The 17,082-nt window shown below is 45.6% G+C and overlaps 2 protein-coding genes across 3 annotated transcripts; one reads left to right on the forward strand and one right to left on the reverse strand.

Annotated features, from left to right (window-relative positions):
* Positions 1 to 206: 206 nt before the first annotated feature.
* Positions 207 to 13,572, forward strand: ANKRD13A (ankyrin repeat domain 13A). Of its 2 annotated transcripts, none has more exons than XM_065646191.1 (16): positions 207 to 296; positions 747 to 854; positions 3,175 to 3,307; positions 3,442 to 3,566; positions 3,996 to 4,041; positions 4,429 to 4,572; positions 5,015 to 5,210; positions 5,542 to 5,608; positions 6,111 to 6,192; positions 6,656 to 6,714; positions 6,997 to 7,133; positions 7,506 to 7,663; positions 10,009 to 10,122; positions 10,398 to 10,549; positions 10,771 to 10,835; positions 11,658 to 13,572. In XM_065646191.1, the coding sequence occupies exons 2-16, from the start codon at positions 759 to 761 to the stop codon at positions 11,854 to 11,856; spliced, it is 1,773 nt and encodes a 590-aa protein (XP_065502263.1). In that variant the 5' UTR covers positions 207 to 296; positions 747 to 758; the 3' UTR covers positions 11,857 to 13,572. The 2 variants fall into 2 exon arrangements, with proteins under 2 accessions (XP_065502263.1, XP_065502264.1); XM_065646192.1 differs by lacking the exon at positions 207 to 296 and adding an exon at positions 2,436 to 2,489 and having other exon boundaries at positions 770 to 854.
* A 1,002-nt stretch (positions 13,573 to 14,574) lies between these two features.
* C16H12orf76 (chromosome 16 C12orf76 homolog) lies at positions 14,575 to 16,469 on the reverse strand. Its single transcript, XM_065646654.1, has 2 exons — positions 16,352 to 16,469; positions 14,575 to 16,168 (listed from the first exon to the last, which is right to left on the reverse strand). The coding sequence occupies exons 1-2, from the start codon at positions 16,443 to 16,445 to the stop codon at positions 16,083 to 16,085; spliced, it is 180 nt and encodes a 59-aa protein (XP_065502726.1). The 5' UTR covers positions 16,446 to 16,469; the 3' UTR covers positions 14,575 to 16,082.
* Positions 16,470 to 17,082: the final 613 nt, after the last annotated feature.

Genomic DNA, 17,082 nt, shown 5'->3' on the forward strand with positions numbered 1-17,082 from the left:
CAGGAGGGCCCTCCCGCCCCACTCCGCGGAAGAGCGAGTGGGTGAAACCAACGCCCGGTGGAGGTGTGGGGGGAGAGCAGCCAGAGATGAGCGCCGCATCCGGCCCAGCGCCGCGCTGCCGCCCCTCCGCGCGGAGGGCGATGGAGCAGCTCGTGGGCGGGACGCTCCATCTGCCCGCCCGCGGGGGGGGTAGGGTAGGCGGGGAGCAGCAACTTCCTTTTTCCGTGGGCTCGCCGGTGGCGGCAGGCTGAGGGGAGCCGAGGGGGAGCCCCCTCCCCCGCACCGGCCGCGCTGTGGTGCGTTCCGGCCGCTGCTCCACAGAGCTAGGAAGGGGCGGCGGGGAGCGGTCGGGGTGCGGGGACCCGGGGAGGCCCTGAGGAGCGGGGGTGAGGGGAGCAGGAGGCCTCCCTGGAGTGTGAGACGGTGGGTGGGCTCGGGAGCAGGGGATGCGCAGGGGTGTGCGGAGCAGAGGACACCCCGAGGGCTGAGGGGCGCAGGGGCCCTCTGCAGGGTGGACCTGAGGGAGGTGCCCGGGAGCAGGGGACCCCAGGAGCTGGGTTTTGCGTGGGGTGCTCCTTGCAGCGGGGTGAAGGGCTCGTAGGGGCTTGCAGCCCCGTGTTCCCCCCCACACGTGGGGCAGGTGGGGGCCAGGAGGGAGGAGAAGCTGAAGGGCTCAAGGCCTGAGCGATCGGGGGTCTCCAAAATAAAGAGCGGCGCAGTGAGGGCACCGTCTCTCCGCTCCCCAGGTGTGTTCCGCCATGAGCTGCCCTGGCAGGGCCGGCAGCGCCTTCCCCCTGCACGTCCTGGTCTGGAATAACGACTACAGGCGGCTGGATGAGGAGCTGCGGGGCCAGGTAACGGGGGCACCGGGAGACTGGGGGGCTGGGGGCCCCAGAAGAGCTTGAGCTGTGGCACAGGTGCCCCCCGCTCGCTGCCTTTGTGCGGAGAAGTTACCTTAGTGGTGCTGCCAGGTCTGGGCTCGTGGGGTTGCTGCGCTTCTTTTTCTATTACCTGTCTGTTTGTGGTTGCGGGAGTGATGTAAGAAGGCACAGGGATATACTTTTTGTTATGTAAGATACTAAACATTGACTTATTATCCACAAAGCTGCGCTCAGAGCGTTTGAGTGCCGGTTGCAGAACAGCTCTATAGAAAGTAGCATGAGTCATTGAAATGATCAGGAAGAGCAGATATGATGGACATTAATTTTTTTTTTTCTGTGCTAGAAAAGCAGTAAATATTGCTTACCTTAATGGGAAGTCAATGTACGGCAAAGGTGTCTGCTGACGCCAAAGATGAAATGTGCCTTTTGCTGAGGACCAGCAGTTCTTACAGTTTCTTTGCTGTCTGGGACTCTGGGGGCAGCACTTTTATACTGGCTGGAGTGTTTCCAGCATCTCTGGTGAAAAAAATGGATCATTGTTTTCGTGCTGTAGAGTAGAAAAATACCAAGCTGTTCCCTCTCTGGGACAGCTGAGCGAGAAATGGTAATGATGTAAGGAAATAGCCTGAAAAGCTGCAGCAGAGCTCGAGCACTGAACATCCGTCTCGCTGAGATGCTGTGTGAGAACTCTGACGTTCGCTGGTGCGGAGCAGGGTTTGCAGAACAGAGCATGTTAATTCCATTATACCTGACACTACAAGTATATGAGCCAAAGATCAGCTGTGCCACCTCCTGACTAGCGACTCTCATCGGCAGTTCTAACAGTGCACCACACTACTAATGCTTGCTTCGAGCATGCTCCCGTCCTATTTTGGGGACAATCTTTGGAATGCAATTACTTTTTATGTAATTAATGTGATCTTGTTCCTTAACAAAATCTTTAGCCGTACTGGCATATTGCTTCAGTGTATTTATTTCTGTTTCAATAACGTTCTTGCCTGTGAAAGACTGTTGTTAAATAAGAATCGTCTGAGGCTGCAGTTCCCACCTGTGAAGTGCTGCTTCCTCCCTCAAACGCTTTATACTGTAAGGAAATGAGCAGTGTGTTCAGATGGAATATGTCTCCTTCTTACTTCCTTTATTGCTTTTAAATAACTTACTGTTTTTTAAAGTATTCCAAAGATGTGTTTCCTCCTGCTTGCTTGGGATAAGCTTCTTGCTGGCGGAGGGGTGCGTGAGGGATCTGGAGATGCTCGCCAGCTGCGCTGGGTATGAACAACGGGTCGAGTGTTTGTGACCGGTAACAGCAGCACAGGATGGGGACGGACACCTTAAGAGTCCTTGACTCATCAGTGCAAGAGGTGTTTGGGCTGTAGGAAGTGGGGACGCATATTAATCAGTGTTCCACACAGAAGTGAAAAGGGAATGCTTTAAAATGAAGCTTTCCCTACTCTGTTTGTGATTTTTCCAACTTACTGCTGTCGGGTAGCCGTGTTAACTTGCATAACAACTTTCCTTTCTTATTCTGCTATTGACTTTCCCCTTTTCCTTTAGTTATAGATGCTCTTCTGTTTCAAATCTCTAAGCTAATAGTGAAAAATATGTAAGGTATGAGTATGTTGTGCTTGCATGTTTTGGATATTTATGCCTGTGTAGTTTTCTTTTTTTTTTTTTTTAGTGGCTTGTACAAATGCACTCACTCTTCATTGTGCTGTGTGTGTCAGTCAGATGGACGCTTTGTAAAATACCATTTGCTTCTATACTTTCAAAAAGTGCTATACAAAATTGCTGTTGTATGCCCTGTTATTTTTTTTTCCTTCCTCCCTCCCATTACGTTGTATAATGTTAAACCCTCTGTTGGTGTCTCAGGGAGTCGACTGCCCATGGTGCAGTGCACACAGACTAGAACTCCTGTCTTCTCCTGAAAGAGACACCTTCTGAAGGGAGACAGAAGGGGAGATAATTACAGAAAAAGAAATGAGGAGCATCAACGAAAACTCAGTTGTGTCTTACAGAGATACCAGTTCTTACCGTGGTGGTTTTATAGGCCCCGTTCTGCTTATCTTTTTATTTCAGCGGGGAAGTAAGATTGTGCTGTACGGGGTGCAGAAGGGCAGCACAGTCGCATTTGAAAACTGTGCACCACAGACTGATAGGTGGGAATACCTGGGGAACATTGACTCCTGGGTTACTACTGACAAGCTTTATTGATGTAAACTCTTCTCAGTGCGCTCTGAGTAGCTGCATTTGGTAGGACAGCTTCAGCATTACGTCTCTCTCGGCTACTCAACAGGATGTTGACCAACGTGATCCCCGAGGCCGGACCTTATTGCATCTCGCTGTTTCCTTGGGTTATATCGAATCTGCCAAAGTCCTTCTTCAACACAAGGCAGACGTAACTAAAGAGAACATGCAGGGATGGACAGGTAAAGATAACTTGGAAAACAGAAGTTGTGCGTTAATGCTTTTCAGTTGTAGATGATGTATTTTGACCACTTTTCCACTATGTATTTTGCTCAGAAAGCAAACTGAAACTAGCTTGTGTGTGGATTTCTTCCAGTTTTACACGAGGCTGTGAGTACAGGAGATCCGGAGATGGTACAAATGATTCTGCAGCATCGGGACTACCAGCAGACCTCCATGACACTCGGAGGAGTTCCTGAATTACTCCAAAAGATCAATGAGGTCATTATTTAGTTTAAATATCTCACTCCAAACCGCAATTCTCATTCAAGTAGTTCGGCTAAGTGAACTGAAATCAGATGAGCAGTTGTTTCAACTTGCATATTCTGTAGCACTGTGAGAGATGGAGACTTTTTCCTTGACTTTTCTTTGAAATCCTTAGTCATGAACTCCAACATTGGGGGGTGAATCTTGAAGGTGTTACTGCTGCTACAGTAAAATAAGGTAGCACAGCTCATCAGAAAGCAGCAGTTCTGGGTCAACATCTTTTATGTTTGATAGTTTCATTTTTTTAATGTTCATTTATCATGTCTCCAGTTGTTGGGTTTTTTGTTTCTTTTCCTTTATATAAAATGTCCATGAGAAATGTTGTGCTGAATGTTAGATTAAAACTATTTCATGAAGTATTCATGGAGTATTTTCCTTCCCCAGACTCCTGACTTTTATGTGGAAATGAAATGGGAGTTCACTAGCTGGGGTAAGAATCCTGGTCAGCTTTACCTCTTCTGAACTGTAGACAAAGGGACTTAAGCAGCTTGTGTACAAATGTCACAGAAGATACACAGAGAGACATCTGCTCCCTAAATTAGTTATCTCTTTACCTCTCAAAATAACCTCTTATATTTTTGTTGCACATTTATTCTTTGTTTCATGTTTATTTGGTTGATTTGGGTTTTTTGTTTTGTTTTTTAATGGAGAGTTAAGCCATTGTTAGAATTGCTGAAGACTTTTCTTGGGGTTTTGTTTACCTGTCTCTGGCTATTGACGACTAAGACAGTGATGCAGTCTGCTTGAGCTCAGACACTCTGTGTGCTTGGTCTCCTGAATATTTTCTATTTACATTTATTCCATTTTTCTTTTATAGTCCCACTGGTTTCTAGAGTTTGTCCAAGCGATGTCTGCCGCATCTGGAAAAGCGGCGCCAAGCTGCGTGTCGATCTTACTTTACTGGGCTTTGAAAATATGAGCTGGGAGAGAGGAAGGCGTAGCTTAATTTTCAAGGGAGAAGGTAAATATTTTAGCATGTCTGCAACATTGATCACCAAATACTATGTGACCCACAATGAGAAATCCTGATTTTGCACAAAAAGACCTGTTGAGGCTGAATACTAAATTGTAGAAAAGTTTTATACATGTATTCCATGAGTGTCTCATAGAGATACTGTTTAGTGGTTTGATGTAATGGCTTAATTTCTTTTGAGAAATCTGAGGTCAAAATTTGGTAAAAGGGCTAAAATTTGACTCTAAATCTTTTACTTAGTTTTACCTCTTCTGTTCTCCTGCCTCCCAAATAAAAGCTAATTTTAGATACGGGTCCAAATTTGATTGCAGCTGAGTGCAAATTTAAGTGAACTAGTGTCCATCCTGATTTTACATACAGTGTATTCTCAGTTTTTCATTTGGAATACTGTTGCTAAGTTTCTTAGATCGAGATGTACCATTTCCAACAGATACTGGAGGCTGGGCAGAACTGATTGAGATCAATCACGATGATAAGTTTGTTACCACGGAGCGTTTTGAGATTTCCCAGCACATGCAGCGTTTGACGTTAGGATCTATGACACCAAAAAGAAAAGATGTGGAAAGACGCCTTACATCTCCAATTATTAATACGTGCCTTGATACAAAAAATATTGCTTTTGAAAGGTAAGATGCAAAGTTTCTCGGAACAAATAAACATTTCAAGATTACAGATGCCCCTTATGTCCTCCTCTGTGGCTCAGGTATCCACATCTCGATCTAAAATCTCTGTCTGAGCCTTTGCGCTTTGGCCATGGACCGAGTGAGGACAGAATGGGTATGACGTCCTCTGCCCTCTTGTGATATGTGTTTGAGGACAGGTTGGCCTGTGCTTTTGTCTGGGGTTAATAATGAGATAACCTATCAAATGTTGTTTAAAATCAGTTTTAGAAAAACAGGCTGGGGATTGTGTAGAAATGCAACTGTGGTGACGCTTGTGGTGTGCACTTTTTGTCAGAACCACATCTGGATTCTGGGTGTGGAGGACAGAAAAAGCAGAAGGCGTAAATGGCTATGAAGCAAAGGTAAAGCCCATTCCATTCTTTTAAGAGGCCTTATAGCTAACCGATGTGTCATTATGTTTTGCCTTTATTTCCTGAATATTTCAGCTCTTAAACTTCCCGTCGAGAGCCGACTTCTCTTGCCTGAAAGCCAGTGACCAAACTCCTTTGCCATTCTTTCGGCACAGGATGCTTTGCAGGATTAATGCTCTCTGGAGATACTGTGGTGTATGATTTGCAGGGTTTCTTATTTTATCAGCTTCCCCAGCAGGTGGCATGTGGTTTCAGCCTTATTGTAGGCCTGTTGAGAATATATTCTGTGGGATTTCTGTTATAGCAAAGTGAATAGAAAAATCAAAGTGCAGCATTTTGTGTTGATCATCAGTATGTTAGAGATTAAGACCTTTGCCAATGAGAGGCGGATCCATGCTGCTTTATTCTGTGTTCAGATTTGTGCACATGGTGTTTTACTAGAGCAAAATCTGGTTTTTAACCTATGATGCTTTTTTTGTCCTTTTTTTTAAAGGTATACATTGCAAACAACGTGAATGTGGTCACAAGAATCCGAACAGAACATTTAACAGAAGAGGAGAAGAAAAGATATAAAGGTAGTTTTCCTATAGGACAAATGGAAACAAGTAGAACCTTTTGGCTCTCTGATACCTTCTCTGTGTGACTGCAGAAGAACTGGGCAGATAGGCAAGGGAAATACTTCTCATGCTGGCTTTGCCCTGCTTTACTTGCACATGTATTTAAACTACAGTAAAGGATGACCAGCCTGTAACCTTGTATGGGAACACTGTCCTACACTGGCCACCTTGGGGCCCAGGAGGAGAGGCACTGTGAATAATAAAGCTATCTGCTCATCACAGAGACCACTGAAAATCTTTGCCTCTGTTTTGTGTATTTTACCTGTTCTGTACAGTCAGCTTTAGTAAAGCTTGCGGAAAATGTGAACGGTTTACTTCACTTCGGGTTGGAAGCCTTGCATGTTAGCCTGCTGTGTATGTAAATTTTACTGCTAATTAATAGTAATAGATTTTTTTTTTTTCCTCCTCCTGTTATCTGAAGCTGACAGGAATCCCCTGGAATCATTTCTGGGTACGGTGGAGCATGAATACGGCGCTCAGGTGAGTGTCTTTGATGCCGCAACAGGTCACCGCAGCACAGAGATCTGTGCTGCTAGAAATTCTGGGCATGTAGAATCACCTCTTGTTTCCTTAGTTTGGCAGCAATTTTGATTATGAGGTTTAAATTTTCACTGAGGATGTTTTTATTTGTTTGAAGCCCTCGAATGTTCTGTATGAATAGCAGGTACTTGCTTCACAAGAGGTAACTTAAAAGTTTCTCATAGTAGCCACTGTCTATTTGTTCCTTACATTCGTGGGCTTTTTTTCTCTCTTTCTTTATAGAGTACGACCAAGACAACAGAGTATGCTGCAAGTAACAATCCTACTGCTATTACTCTGGAGGAATATTTTGACCCAGAATTTGATTTGAAAGGTAGAGACATAGGAAGGCCGAAAGAAGTCACCATTCGAACGCAGAAGTGAGAAATAAAATTTTAATTATTTTTAGTTTCTCCCCAGTCATCTAATCTCTGGAAACCATTTTTACAAATATCCAGTGTGGTTTTCACCCAGATTCCAAAATTAATCAGAAGAGAGATCTTGAAGTATTTAGCCACAGTCTAGTTCTTCTTCCACTATGTGAAAGAAAACATTTGGACTGGTGCTGTAACTTATTAGGAACCTGCTGTGCTTTGCCTTTAGTCTGACCAGGAACGTGGTTTGGTTTCTGAGAGTAGCGACTGTTCTGAATCTTTGAAATGTATGAAGCAGGCGACAACGTTACGTGTTTTGCTTTGCATCTCTTCCTAAACCGTAAAATTAAGATGCTTTTATGTAACTTTCTGTTTAAGATTTAAAGCAACCTTGTGGATGAGTGAAGAGTTTCCCTTGTCTCTTGTGGAACAAGTCACTCCAATCATTGATCTGATGGCCAGAACCAGTGCTCATTTTGCCAGACTTAGGGATTTCATCACTCTGGAATTTCCGCCAGGATTTCCTGTCAAAATTGGTAATATTTAGCGATTTTTATTGTAGCATCTTCTTCATTTCCTTTCATTATATTGGATTTGCAGGATATATTTACAAAAACCATGTTATTTTTTTACTAGTCATCTCATAGAATAGAATCATAGAATCATTTTGGTTGTAAAAGACCATCAGGATCATTGAGTCCAACCATAACCTAACTCCAGCACTAAACCACGTCCCTTAGAACCTCATCTAAATGCCTTTTAAACACCTGCAGGGATGGTGATTCCACCACTTCCCTGGGCAGCCTGTTCCAATGCCTGACATCCCTTTCTGTGAAGAATTTTTTCCTAATATCCAATCTAAACCTCCCCGGCACAGCTTGAGGCCATTTCCTCTTGTCCTATCACTTGCTACTTGGGAGAAGAGATCAACCCCCTCTATGCTACAACCTCCTTTCAGGCAGTTACAGACAGCGATAAGCTCTCCCCTCAGCCTCCTGTTCTCCAGGCTGAACAGCCCCAGTTCCCTCAACTGCTCCTCATCAGACTTGTGCTCCAGCCCCTCACCAGCTTTGTCACCTCCTCTGCACTCTCTCTAGTATTTCAATGTCCTTCTTATGATGAGGGGCCCGAAACTGACCACAATATTCAAGGTGGGGCCTCACCAGTGCTGAGTACAGTGGCACTTGCCGATGACTCAAATGATTCTATGGTGCGGCAAATGAATAACGTGCTAATTTCCACCCCTATGTAATTCCCAAGTGCTTAGAAGCTCTGAGTGCAGAAGCCAACAGGGAAGGGGGCATGGCAAGTGAGCAATGCCATGCAAAATGAAAGCTATCTTGATCCAGAACACTAGAGTATCATTGAAAGCAGCGGCACTCTTAAATGGAATGCCCATCCTAGATCCAAAATGAAAATAGTATCTCCATTTGCAATAGAATAAAGCCTTAAACCAGTCCTATGTGAGAGTACAATGTCAGCTATCATGACAGACTTGGTCTTCTGCTGGCTTGTGAAGAAAGGTCCCAGGGCCACTGAGCAAGTGCCAAGCTAAGTCATATCCCAACATTTCTAAGAAAGTCCAGGACTATAAAGCTTAAGTCTAACAACAGCCACAAAAAGCTGTCTGAAAATGTTATGAATGACTGAATGTTAAAAGTTGGAGACCTCAGGACAGTGTCAGTAAGACAGATGTGTAGCCAAAACAAGTACCTTAAAAAATGAAGTTAAATGAAATAAAATTCAAAACCAAAGAGATTGTAGTAAAACACCCACTCCCCTCCACTGTGGCAGCCAGCTCTGCTGACAAAAATGTCAGAAACCCATTCACTTAAAAAAAAACCCCCTCTGTCCTCTAAAGCGAGGCAACAAGCTAGACATAGAACACTGTGCCAATGAAGACACTGCATCTATATCTCAAGTGTTTTTATGGCTGAAGATGAAAAGTCCTTTCCTGGATCTGAGTGGTATGTGGGTGGGCCCAGAGTCCAAGTCCATTCCAGAGGCTGGTTTGCGGGTTCTTTGTTTGTAGAGCTCAAGTGGTGTTGGTGCCATCATTGTTAGAGCTGGTATGAATTCTGGAGCTGTTTGGTTTGCTGGGAGTGGATGTGTGTCTAGATAAGGTTCTAGGTTACTCGAGTGCTCTAGAGAGTGTTCTAGATTGGGTTCTAGGTCACTTAAAGGGTCTAGACTGGGTAGAGGGTTGCATGAAAGATCTAGAGCAGGTTCTAGATTTGGGTTCTGGCTCACCCAAAGGTTCTATATTGGGTTCCAGAGTGAACTTATAGTTCTGGAGGGGGATTGTGTTCTGAGAGAGGTTGGTCCTAGAATCTAGTAATGGGCAAAATTTGAGCTCCATTGATATCAATTGCCAGTCAAGAATTCTGGTTCAATTACTTGTTATTTATTATTTCTTCTCAGTGTACTTAGAATTGCATTCAAAATGAATAATAAGAGAATCATCCTGCAAAATACCTGTCAGGCTCTGTTGGGCTAATGTCACCTGTATCTGGGAACTGAGAACTCAGACGTATGTGTCTCATACATCTGGGGTTATTGAATCCAAATTCTGAATGGCCAGAACAGAAATATAACTTTAAAGACAGTATCATTTCAGTAAGAATGAGTTGTTGCTTGCCCTTTCCTCTTAGCTTCAATGCCTTAGATTTGGCAAATCTTATTATAAAATAAGAGATTAGAGACAGAGTGAGAATGACTAAGGCCAACTTCTTGGTGAAGTGAGTTACTATTTGCTTTGTTATTACAGGATGCTGCTTACGGATTATATTCAATAAACACGTAAGGGTTTGATGGGGCTGTAGGTGTGGAAGTGAATGAAAGAGTTCTCTTTTTTATAGAAATCTTGTGCTTTTTCTTATAGAAATTCCCTTATTTCATGTGCTGAATGCCCGAATTACATTTGAAAATGTTAATGGCTGCAGGACAGCTGAAAAAACAACATCACAAATGGGTGGAGGTGCGCAGTGTGATTCAGGTAAGGAATGGAAAGATCCAGTGATCGCATCTTTTTACGTTTCTGTCAGTGGAATGCACAGGAGAGAGGAGGGTTCACTGCAGAGAATGAAGCATTCACAGGTGAGAAGGAGCTGCAGCTCGTAACAGCCGATCTGGAGTGTAGGTATATTTAGCCAGGTGGTTTATCTGAATTTTTGGAGTTAACTTAATCATGCGTAAGCATTCATCAGAATTTAAGTTAAAGCTTGTAAAAATAGACTATGCCATGTTTGTAACTATATTTTGCTTCTGTAGGTGCTAATTTTGAGGTTGACCAGTCAGTGTTTGAGATCCCCAAATCTTACCACGTCCAAGATGACGGCAGGAACATACATGTGCAGGATGAAGATAACGAGATCATGCAGTTTGCTATTCAGCAGAGTTTGTTGGAATCCGGTGGAAATCCAGTAAGTGTGCTGTGATCTGTGCGGTGCGAACCTGACAGTGTTGACAAGGACTCTGAATTAAACCGATGTGTGGAAAGCTTCACGTAGGATGTTTTCTAAGAACCTCAGAAGAGAGAGAGAATGTATTTCAAAGAATAAATTAACGATTTAAGAGTCACCTTTGGGTAAGTTGCATTGCAGATCTAACTGCTGTGGAATTGTCTGTCTTTTCCTGTTTCTAGGAAGTGGGGATGCATTCCAATGGAGCAGTTGCATATTCACAGGACTTCAATATACAGTATCAGAGGTAACTAATTTTTTTTTCACATCAAGTCATGCAGTGACAGAGCAAAAATACTTCCAACAGTAGCATGAAGCAATTTTGCAATTTTTGCAGGGTTTTTTTGTGTAGGTAGCAGATGTGCAGAACTCAAGGTCTCTTCCTTCTGCTGCTTCTAACTTTTACTAGAAAAGTAAAAGCAAGGACTCTAAACTGTGCTCCCTGACTTATCTAGTATAGCTCTTCAGCTCAGCTGTGGGCCTGGTCTGCGCACATAGCAGATTTATTACCCAACAAATAAACACAGTCCTTCTGTTCTGCTCTTAAAACAGTAAATTGGGTCCGTCTGAGTTGCGTGTTTGGTTTTTAGATGCTGCACACTTCAGGGTAGCTGTTCTTTCTTTTTATAATCATTGTGTAATTCTTAAAAACTCAGTAACATGGATTTAATGGACCTTTGAGAATGCATTCTGGTGTTTGTGGGGTCATCCTGCAGTTAAGTGCAAAGAAATCTTTGTGCACACAAAGAACTGCATCTTCTTTGTTCTTTTATGTGTGGAAATCATGTTACCTTTAAACTAGGTGAGAATGTTTTTATTGTAGAAGCCCATTGAAAATGTAACTGTTAATATGTATGAAAAATTCTGAGGAACCTTCAAAGAACAGGTTTTACACTGGCAATTTCACAGATGTGAAAACAACTGCTTTCTTATCCTGAAAACTGTTTTCTGCCCTTTGGGGAGAGATTTTTAGGTTTGCAGTTAGAAAACAGTTGCTAGGAAGGATCATTGCGGGAAATACGAAATAGGCTCTGTCTCTTTACTACTTAAAGTTCTTTTTCTCCTTCAGAGCACTGCAGGAGAGCTACCTAACGAGCTCGGGTAACTCACACTGCAGCAGCCCGAGTGAACTTTCCAGCTTTGAAAAAGACTTACAGCTCGCCATGGAGTTGTCTGTCCGAGAGCAGGAGGAACGGGAGAAGCAACGTCGTGAAGAGGAAGATGCTGAGCTCCAGCAAGTTCTACAGCTTTCTCTTGTGGAAAAATAACTCTAGTGATCTCCTGAAATAAGGATGACCCAATCTGCCTAAAACTGAAGGCTTTCAGAGCTATCAGTCTGAAGACCACTCCTGGGTTGCTTAAGTAAACATTCCACCTGCCTTCTTAGTTGGCATCGTCAGCTACAAAAAGCTGATTCGTTTTTGTTTGAGGGAGTTTCAGATCACAGGACTCTGCATTTGGCTCCCCAACCATGCAGCCTGAGCTTTGAAGGAAAAGTTTTGATCTAAACGTATTTATTGAAGAGCAGATGGAAATTTTGCTTAGCAGCAGGATATAGGATTGCACTAAAGCTTGAAAACCTGATTTATGGGGGAGTTCAGGAGGAAAACTTCATTACTTACCAAAGAAATACTCATCTGCTTAGTAATTTCTGAATAATTCAAAGCCATTGTCTGTTGCGGTTGTTACAGGGAGGAGTATCTCTATGCATATACACACCTAGGGTAGTTCTTCATGCTGACAGTGTACATGCTGACAGATCTTTTCTGTTAGTTTTCTTCATATGTGATTATCTCTTCTCTAGTTACTGAGATTTTTTTCGTGTGCTCCTGCTTAAGAGGGATAATTTTATACTTGAACAACTAATCCAAGCTCAAGACTAAACCAGTGCTTTCTGAAAAAGGACAAAACAAGTAGCCAGTAAAATTTTGGATCCTAAAACAGGTCCATCTGTCTAGTAAAGCAGCAGTTTCTGCAGCGATTCAAAACCAGCTAGTTCCCATAGTCAAAGGGCAGCAAGGAAAGAAGCGATAGATACAGGTGCTGCTTTGCGATCACTTGGTGTGTGTGCATGAGTGCGTGCCTGTGTGTGGGTGCTAAATTCAAACAAAAAAATTCAGGTGAAATTTTAATGTATACTTATTGGAAGATTTAATTCTGTCATCTGAAAGGGAAACGCGTGTTGCTTTTTAAAATTCAAATGCTCATCCTTCATGTGAATACATATATTTTTTTATCGGAATATTTTTATTGATTTTTAAAACAAGCCAATATGACTACACTCATAAAAATGGTATTGTAACAATTCGCGAGTATGTTTTCACCAGCTTTCCTCAGGTCTTTCGTCATATGGTATGTTTGTAGCTGTTTTATCTGCACTTCTGTCAGTGTTTACAGCACTTCCACTGTGACTCTCAAGTGCACTCCACACGTACACAACATACATCCATGGGAAAGCCTTACCGTAGCTAAATGGGAGCAATATTCCTCTGCTCTGGCTGGCAGAAGTGTGATGAAACCTATGGTACATATGGGCTGATCTCGCCGCCTAATCCTGCCCTGATTCCTTGGGCAGAACTGGGCAGTTCTGTGCAACCAGCTGTTAACCAATATAAAAATCACTATAAAAAGGACTTGATCATAACTAGTGAGGCGGTTGGTAACTTGGAGCCCTCTTTTAAACCAATAATCCATTGTTTTACATTGCAAATGATTAAAATGCCTTTAGCGTACACTAGAACTGGTCTATCTGCACTGTTTCTGTTTAACGATACCGCTTGCATCCCTACATAGCTCGTTTGGTGTTTGCAGGAGCGTTGACTTCCCTGCGCAGCAGCAGCATTCTGGGTTGGAGCTGCCGCTTGCTTGGAAACGGGGATTACTGTGACTTTCACAGTTGAAAAAAGGGAATAAGCCTTGCGTTGAGCTCTTGACAAAGTTGTGAGGTAGGAGATGAAACCATGTTTTTTTCCTCCAGTGGAAATAAAGCCTTTATAAACCATTTCTGACACTGCTTGCTTTTTTTTTTTTTTTTTTCTATCAGGCATTTCAAAGGTTGCAAGAGGGAGGAGGCAAATATTTTTTCAAGCTGTCTTGTTCTCTGGGTTTTATATTGTAAACTAAAGAATATTGAGCAGTTTCAAGTTTTGTTTTGCTTCTGATTCTTAGTCTGGGACTGTAGAAAGTGAGTAGTTTGTTTGATTTTTCTTTCTGTGACATTTGCATCATTCCATCTAAACTAGAAGGTCCTGCTTCCCTGAAACAGATGCCACTTTCCTTAAGCTCCAGCTTATATCTTGCACTTTGTGAGTGAGAGGAGATCAGCAGAAGGTTGTAGTATTTTTAATATTAATGTTGAGACTGCTGTATAGAAGCCAAGTTCAACTTCACTTTCCAAGGAAGCTTGAGGCTTATGTAGGAAAGCAGAAGCTCAGAGTGAAAATACCTGTAGTTTGTTCTAAAACTATAACTGGCTTTTAAATAGCACCATTTAATGTTCTTCAAAGTGATACCATTTCCACAGGGCTGGTGCTGTGGGTCTGTATCTTCCTTAAAGTGAGACTGAGTCCGCACTTCTTTGTGCTTTAGGACTGTTGTTTCAATGTTTTATGTACAACAATTCACGATGTGCTTAATTTGGAAATCTTTCTTACACTGCTTTGGCTGACTTTTGATTCAAAATAGTCTTCATAACTGAGTTAACTGAACCTTGCCTGTTAATGTCTGCTGGTAACAGCAGGATGAGCTTTCCTTTTTGGTTTACCATTACCAGCTCCTTGCTAACAAACACCCCTGACACCAGGGGCTTCACCTCCCCATTGAAACTGGGGGAAGAACTGCAAGATTATCTGAGGTGGCAAAGGGAACTGCCTCATCCCTTCCTACAGCTACAGCCCAGTTAATAACAAACTGAACATTCATGAATAAATAGGAGTCCTGGATTGTTTACTTAGCTTTTTATTTGTACAAAGAGACATAGCAGGGAGCAAAGAGTGAATGTGAACAACAACGCTGCTCCCGGGAGCGTGGAGCTGTGGCTGCAAGCTGCATCATCCACCCCCTGAACAGCACACAGCTACCGGCCAAGTTACACAGCAGATGAAGGACCGAGAAAAATCAGTGATACAGGACACTGAGCAAAAAAATGAAAGGATCGGAAAGCAACAGAACAGCGTTACCTCGCATCCTCACTCATGTTTCACTTAGATTACTAACTAGGTCTGTTCTAGGCCAGCATCCTACCACTTTACTAACAGAGAAGCAGCAAAGAAAATCCCCATTGCAAGGAGAGTGGTCAGTGTTCTTCAAACAAACCGAACAGAAAACATGTCAGAGGCAGCACAAGGTTTGAGACAACAGGTCAACACAATTGTTCTTGAAGTTTTAAAACACTAAATAAATTACTAGACGAAACACCTCTATGTTAAATACCAATGTAATACTTAATAAGCAAAATCCAGTTACTACTCATAGCAGTGCAAAACAAAATAGCAGCATTTATACACGAGTGTGATTTCAGCATAAACACTTGAATTTGTTACTGAAAATGCATAGAACAGGTCCGTCCGGAGCTTCAACACAAGGTGCTACCAGAGACTGAACGCAGCAGCCTCAGCATCTGCCCGGCTTCTGGGGGCTCCTGTGTCCAGTAACCTGCCCAGGAGCACACACCTGCAAGGAGATGAGTGCTGGGCACAAGCTGGAAACCCTGGCCAGCACCCCAGTTCCTAACTGGTTCCGCATGGCTGGTTTGGTGCAAGGCTGCTGGGGGCTGTTTAGCTAAGAGTTAAAGCCAATAACGTCAGGAATGACGAGCCGGTCCCTGAACTGCTACACCACGGTCTGCTCATGCTTCAGTATTTCTGCTCAGAGGTAACAGCCACAGCTGCACTGGGTCAATGAGCTTTTTGCTTCAGACTATTTTTGAAGGCTGCTCGGCAAACCCTCAAGACCCAGCATTCAAGCAAGGAACTGAATTAATCAGAAAGCGAAACCCGATGCGGTGTAAACCAGTGCGCAGGCCTGCTGGACAGACAGCAACGCTGCAGTTTGGCTGTGTTCTTGGAGCAGCCCAGGATGGCTCCTTGGCACCGATCAGAGCAGGTGTCAGTGCTGGTTGCACTCCCCCGAAGCTCCGGGTGCACCCGCGACAGGGATGCTCTGGAGCCCATTGTGTCACATCGGCCTCACCGAAATGCTGCGTTTGGTGAAGGTGCGTTGCTACAGACCCTGCTCCAACCCAACCGGGTTTGCCGGGGAAGCGGTCCCGGGGGTCAGTTTGCTGAAGACTGGGGTGCGATGTGCAGCCCCCGGCCATGCTGTTGTCGAAAGCCACATCACGATGGAGCCACATGATGCTGCGTGGGCAAAGAGCCGCGCACACGACATCGGGGCAGCTCCCGGCGCTGGCGGGAGAGGCGTCGGGCCGGCTGGGAACGAACCGGGGAGAAGAACCGGCAGCGCTTCCCCACAGCGGCCCCCGGTTCCCGCTCCGCTATCGCCGCCGGACCGGCTTGTAGACGCAGACGGCCATGAGGATGATGGTGAGGACCAGGGCGCTGAGGATGCTGCCCAGCAGCACTGCGGGAGGAGGGAGCAGGACACGTTAGGATCTGAACGCCCTCCCTGAGGCACTGCCCCAAATTAGCTTTAAAAATAAATAAATAAATAAATAAATAAATAAATATATAAAAATTAAAACCAAGCAGAAAGGCGCCCAAGCGCTGCCGTATTTGCCCCCCGTCCCTCGCCGCCGCTCCTTACCCAGGTTCTGTTTCTGCAGCACGGCGTAGGGCCGGCTGCGCTCCGCCAGGGCCAGCGCCGCCAGGGCCCGGGCCACCGCCGCCACCAGCGCCATCGCCTCCCGCCCGGGCCCGGCCCCGCCGCCCCGGCCTTTGTGCGCCCGGCCCGGCCCGGCCCTTCCTGTTCCTGCCGCCCCGCCCCGGGCAGGGCCCGCCCTCCGCCACCGGCACCGGCACCGGCACGGGCACCGGCACGGGCACCGGCACCGACCTCCCGGGGGCCGCGCCGGCCCGGGGAGACACGCGGGTGCCTGGCCCGGGCGGCCCTGCGCCCGTGTCCCCCAGCCCCGTGTCCCTCAGCCCCGTGTGTCCCCCCAGCCCCGTGTGCCCCCCCAGCCCCGTCCCCCCCCAGCCCCGTGTCCCCCAGCCCCGTGTGTCCCCCCAGCCCCGTGTCCCCCAGCCCCGTGTCCCTCAGCCCCGTGTGTCCCCCCAGCCCCGTGTGCCCCCCCAGCCCCGTCCCCCCCCAGCCCCGTGTCCCCCCAGCCCCGTGTGTCCCCCCAGCCCCGTGTGCCCCCCCAGCCCCGTCCCCCCCCAGCCCCGTGTCCCCCAGCCCCGTGTGTCCCCCCAGCCCCGTGTCCCCCAGCCCCGTGTCCCCCAGCCCCGTGTGCCCCCCCAGCCCCGTCCCCCCCCAGCCCCGTGTCCCCCAGCCCCGTGTGTCCCCCAGCCCCGTGTGTCCCCTCAGCCCCGTGTCCC

The sequence above is a fragment of the Caloenas nicobarica genome, chromosome 16 (genome assembly GCF_036013445.1).
Source record: "Caloenas nicobarica isolate bCalNic1 chromosome 16, bCalNic1.hap1, whole genome shotgun sequence".
Lineage (NCBI taxonomy): Eukaryota > Metazoa > Chordata > Aves > Columbiformes > Columbidae > Caloenas > Caloenas nicobarica.

What these genes read in the sequence shown, in the direction of transcription:
- ANKRD13A (XM_065646191.1), top strand. Translation starts at nt 759, where the DNA reads ATGAGCTGCCCTGGCAGGGCCGGCAGCGCCTTCCCCCTGCACGTCCTG. An exon ending in TACTCCAAAAGATCAATGAG is followed by an intron (nt 3,567 to 3,995) that starts GTCATTATTTAG and finishes TTCCTTCCCCAG; the next exon opens with ACTCCTGACTTTTATGTGGA. An exon ending in TGGAATCCGGTGGAAATCCA is followed by an intron (nt 10,550 to 10,770) that starts GTAAGTGTGCTG and finishes TCCTGTTTCTAG; the next exon opens with GAAGTGGGGATGCATTCCAA.
- C16H12orf76 (XM_065646654.1), bottom strand. Translation starts at nt 16,445, where the DNA reads ATGGCGCTGGTGGCGGCGGTGGCCCGGGCCCTGGCGGCGCTGGCCCTG. An exon ending in GCTGCAGAAACAGAACCTGG is followed by an intron (nt 16,169 to 16,351) that starts GTAAGGAGCGGC and finishes CTCCTCCCGCAG; the next exon opens with TGCTGCTGGGCAGCATCCTC.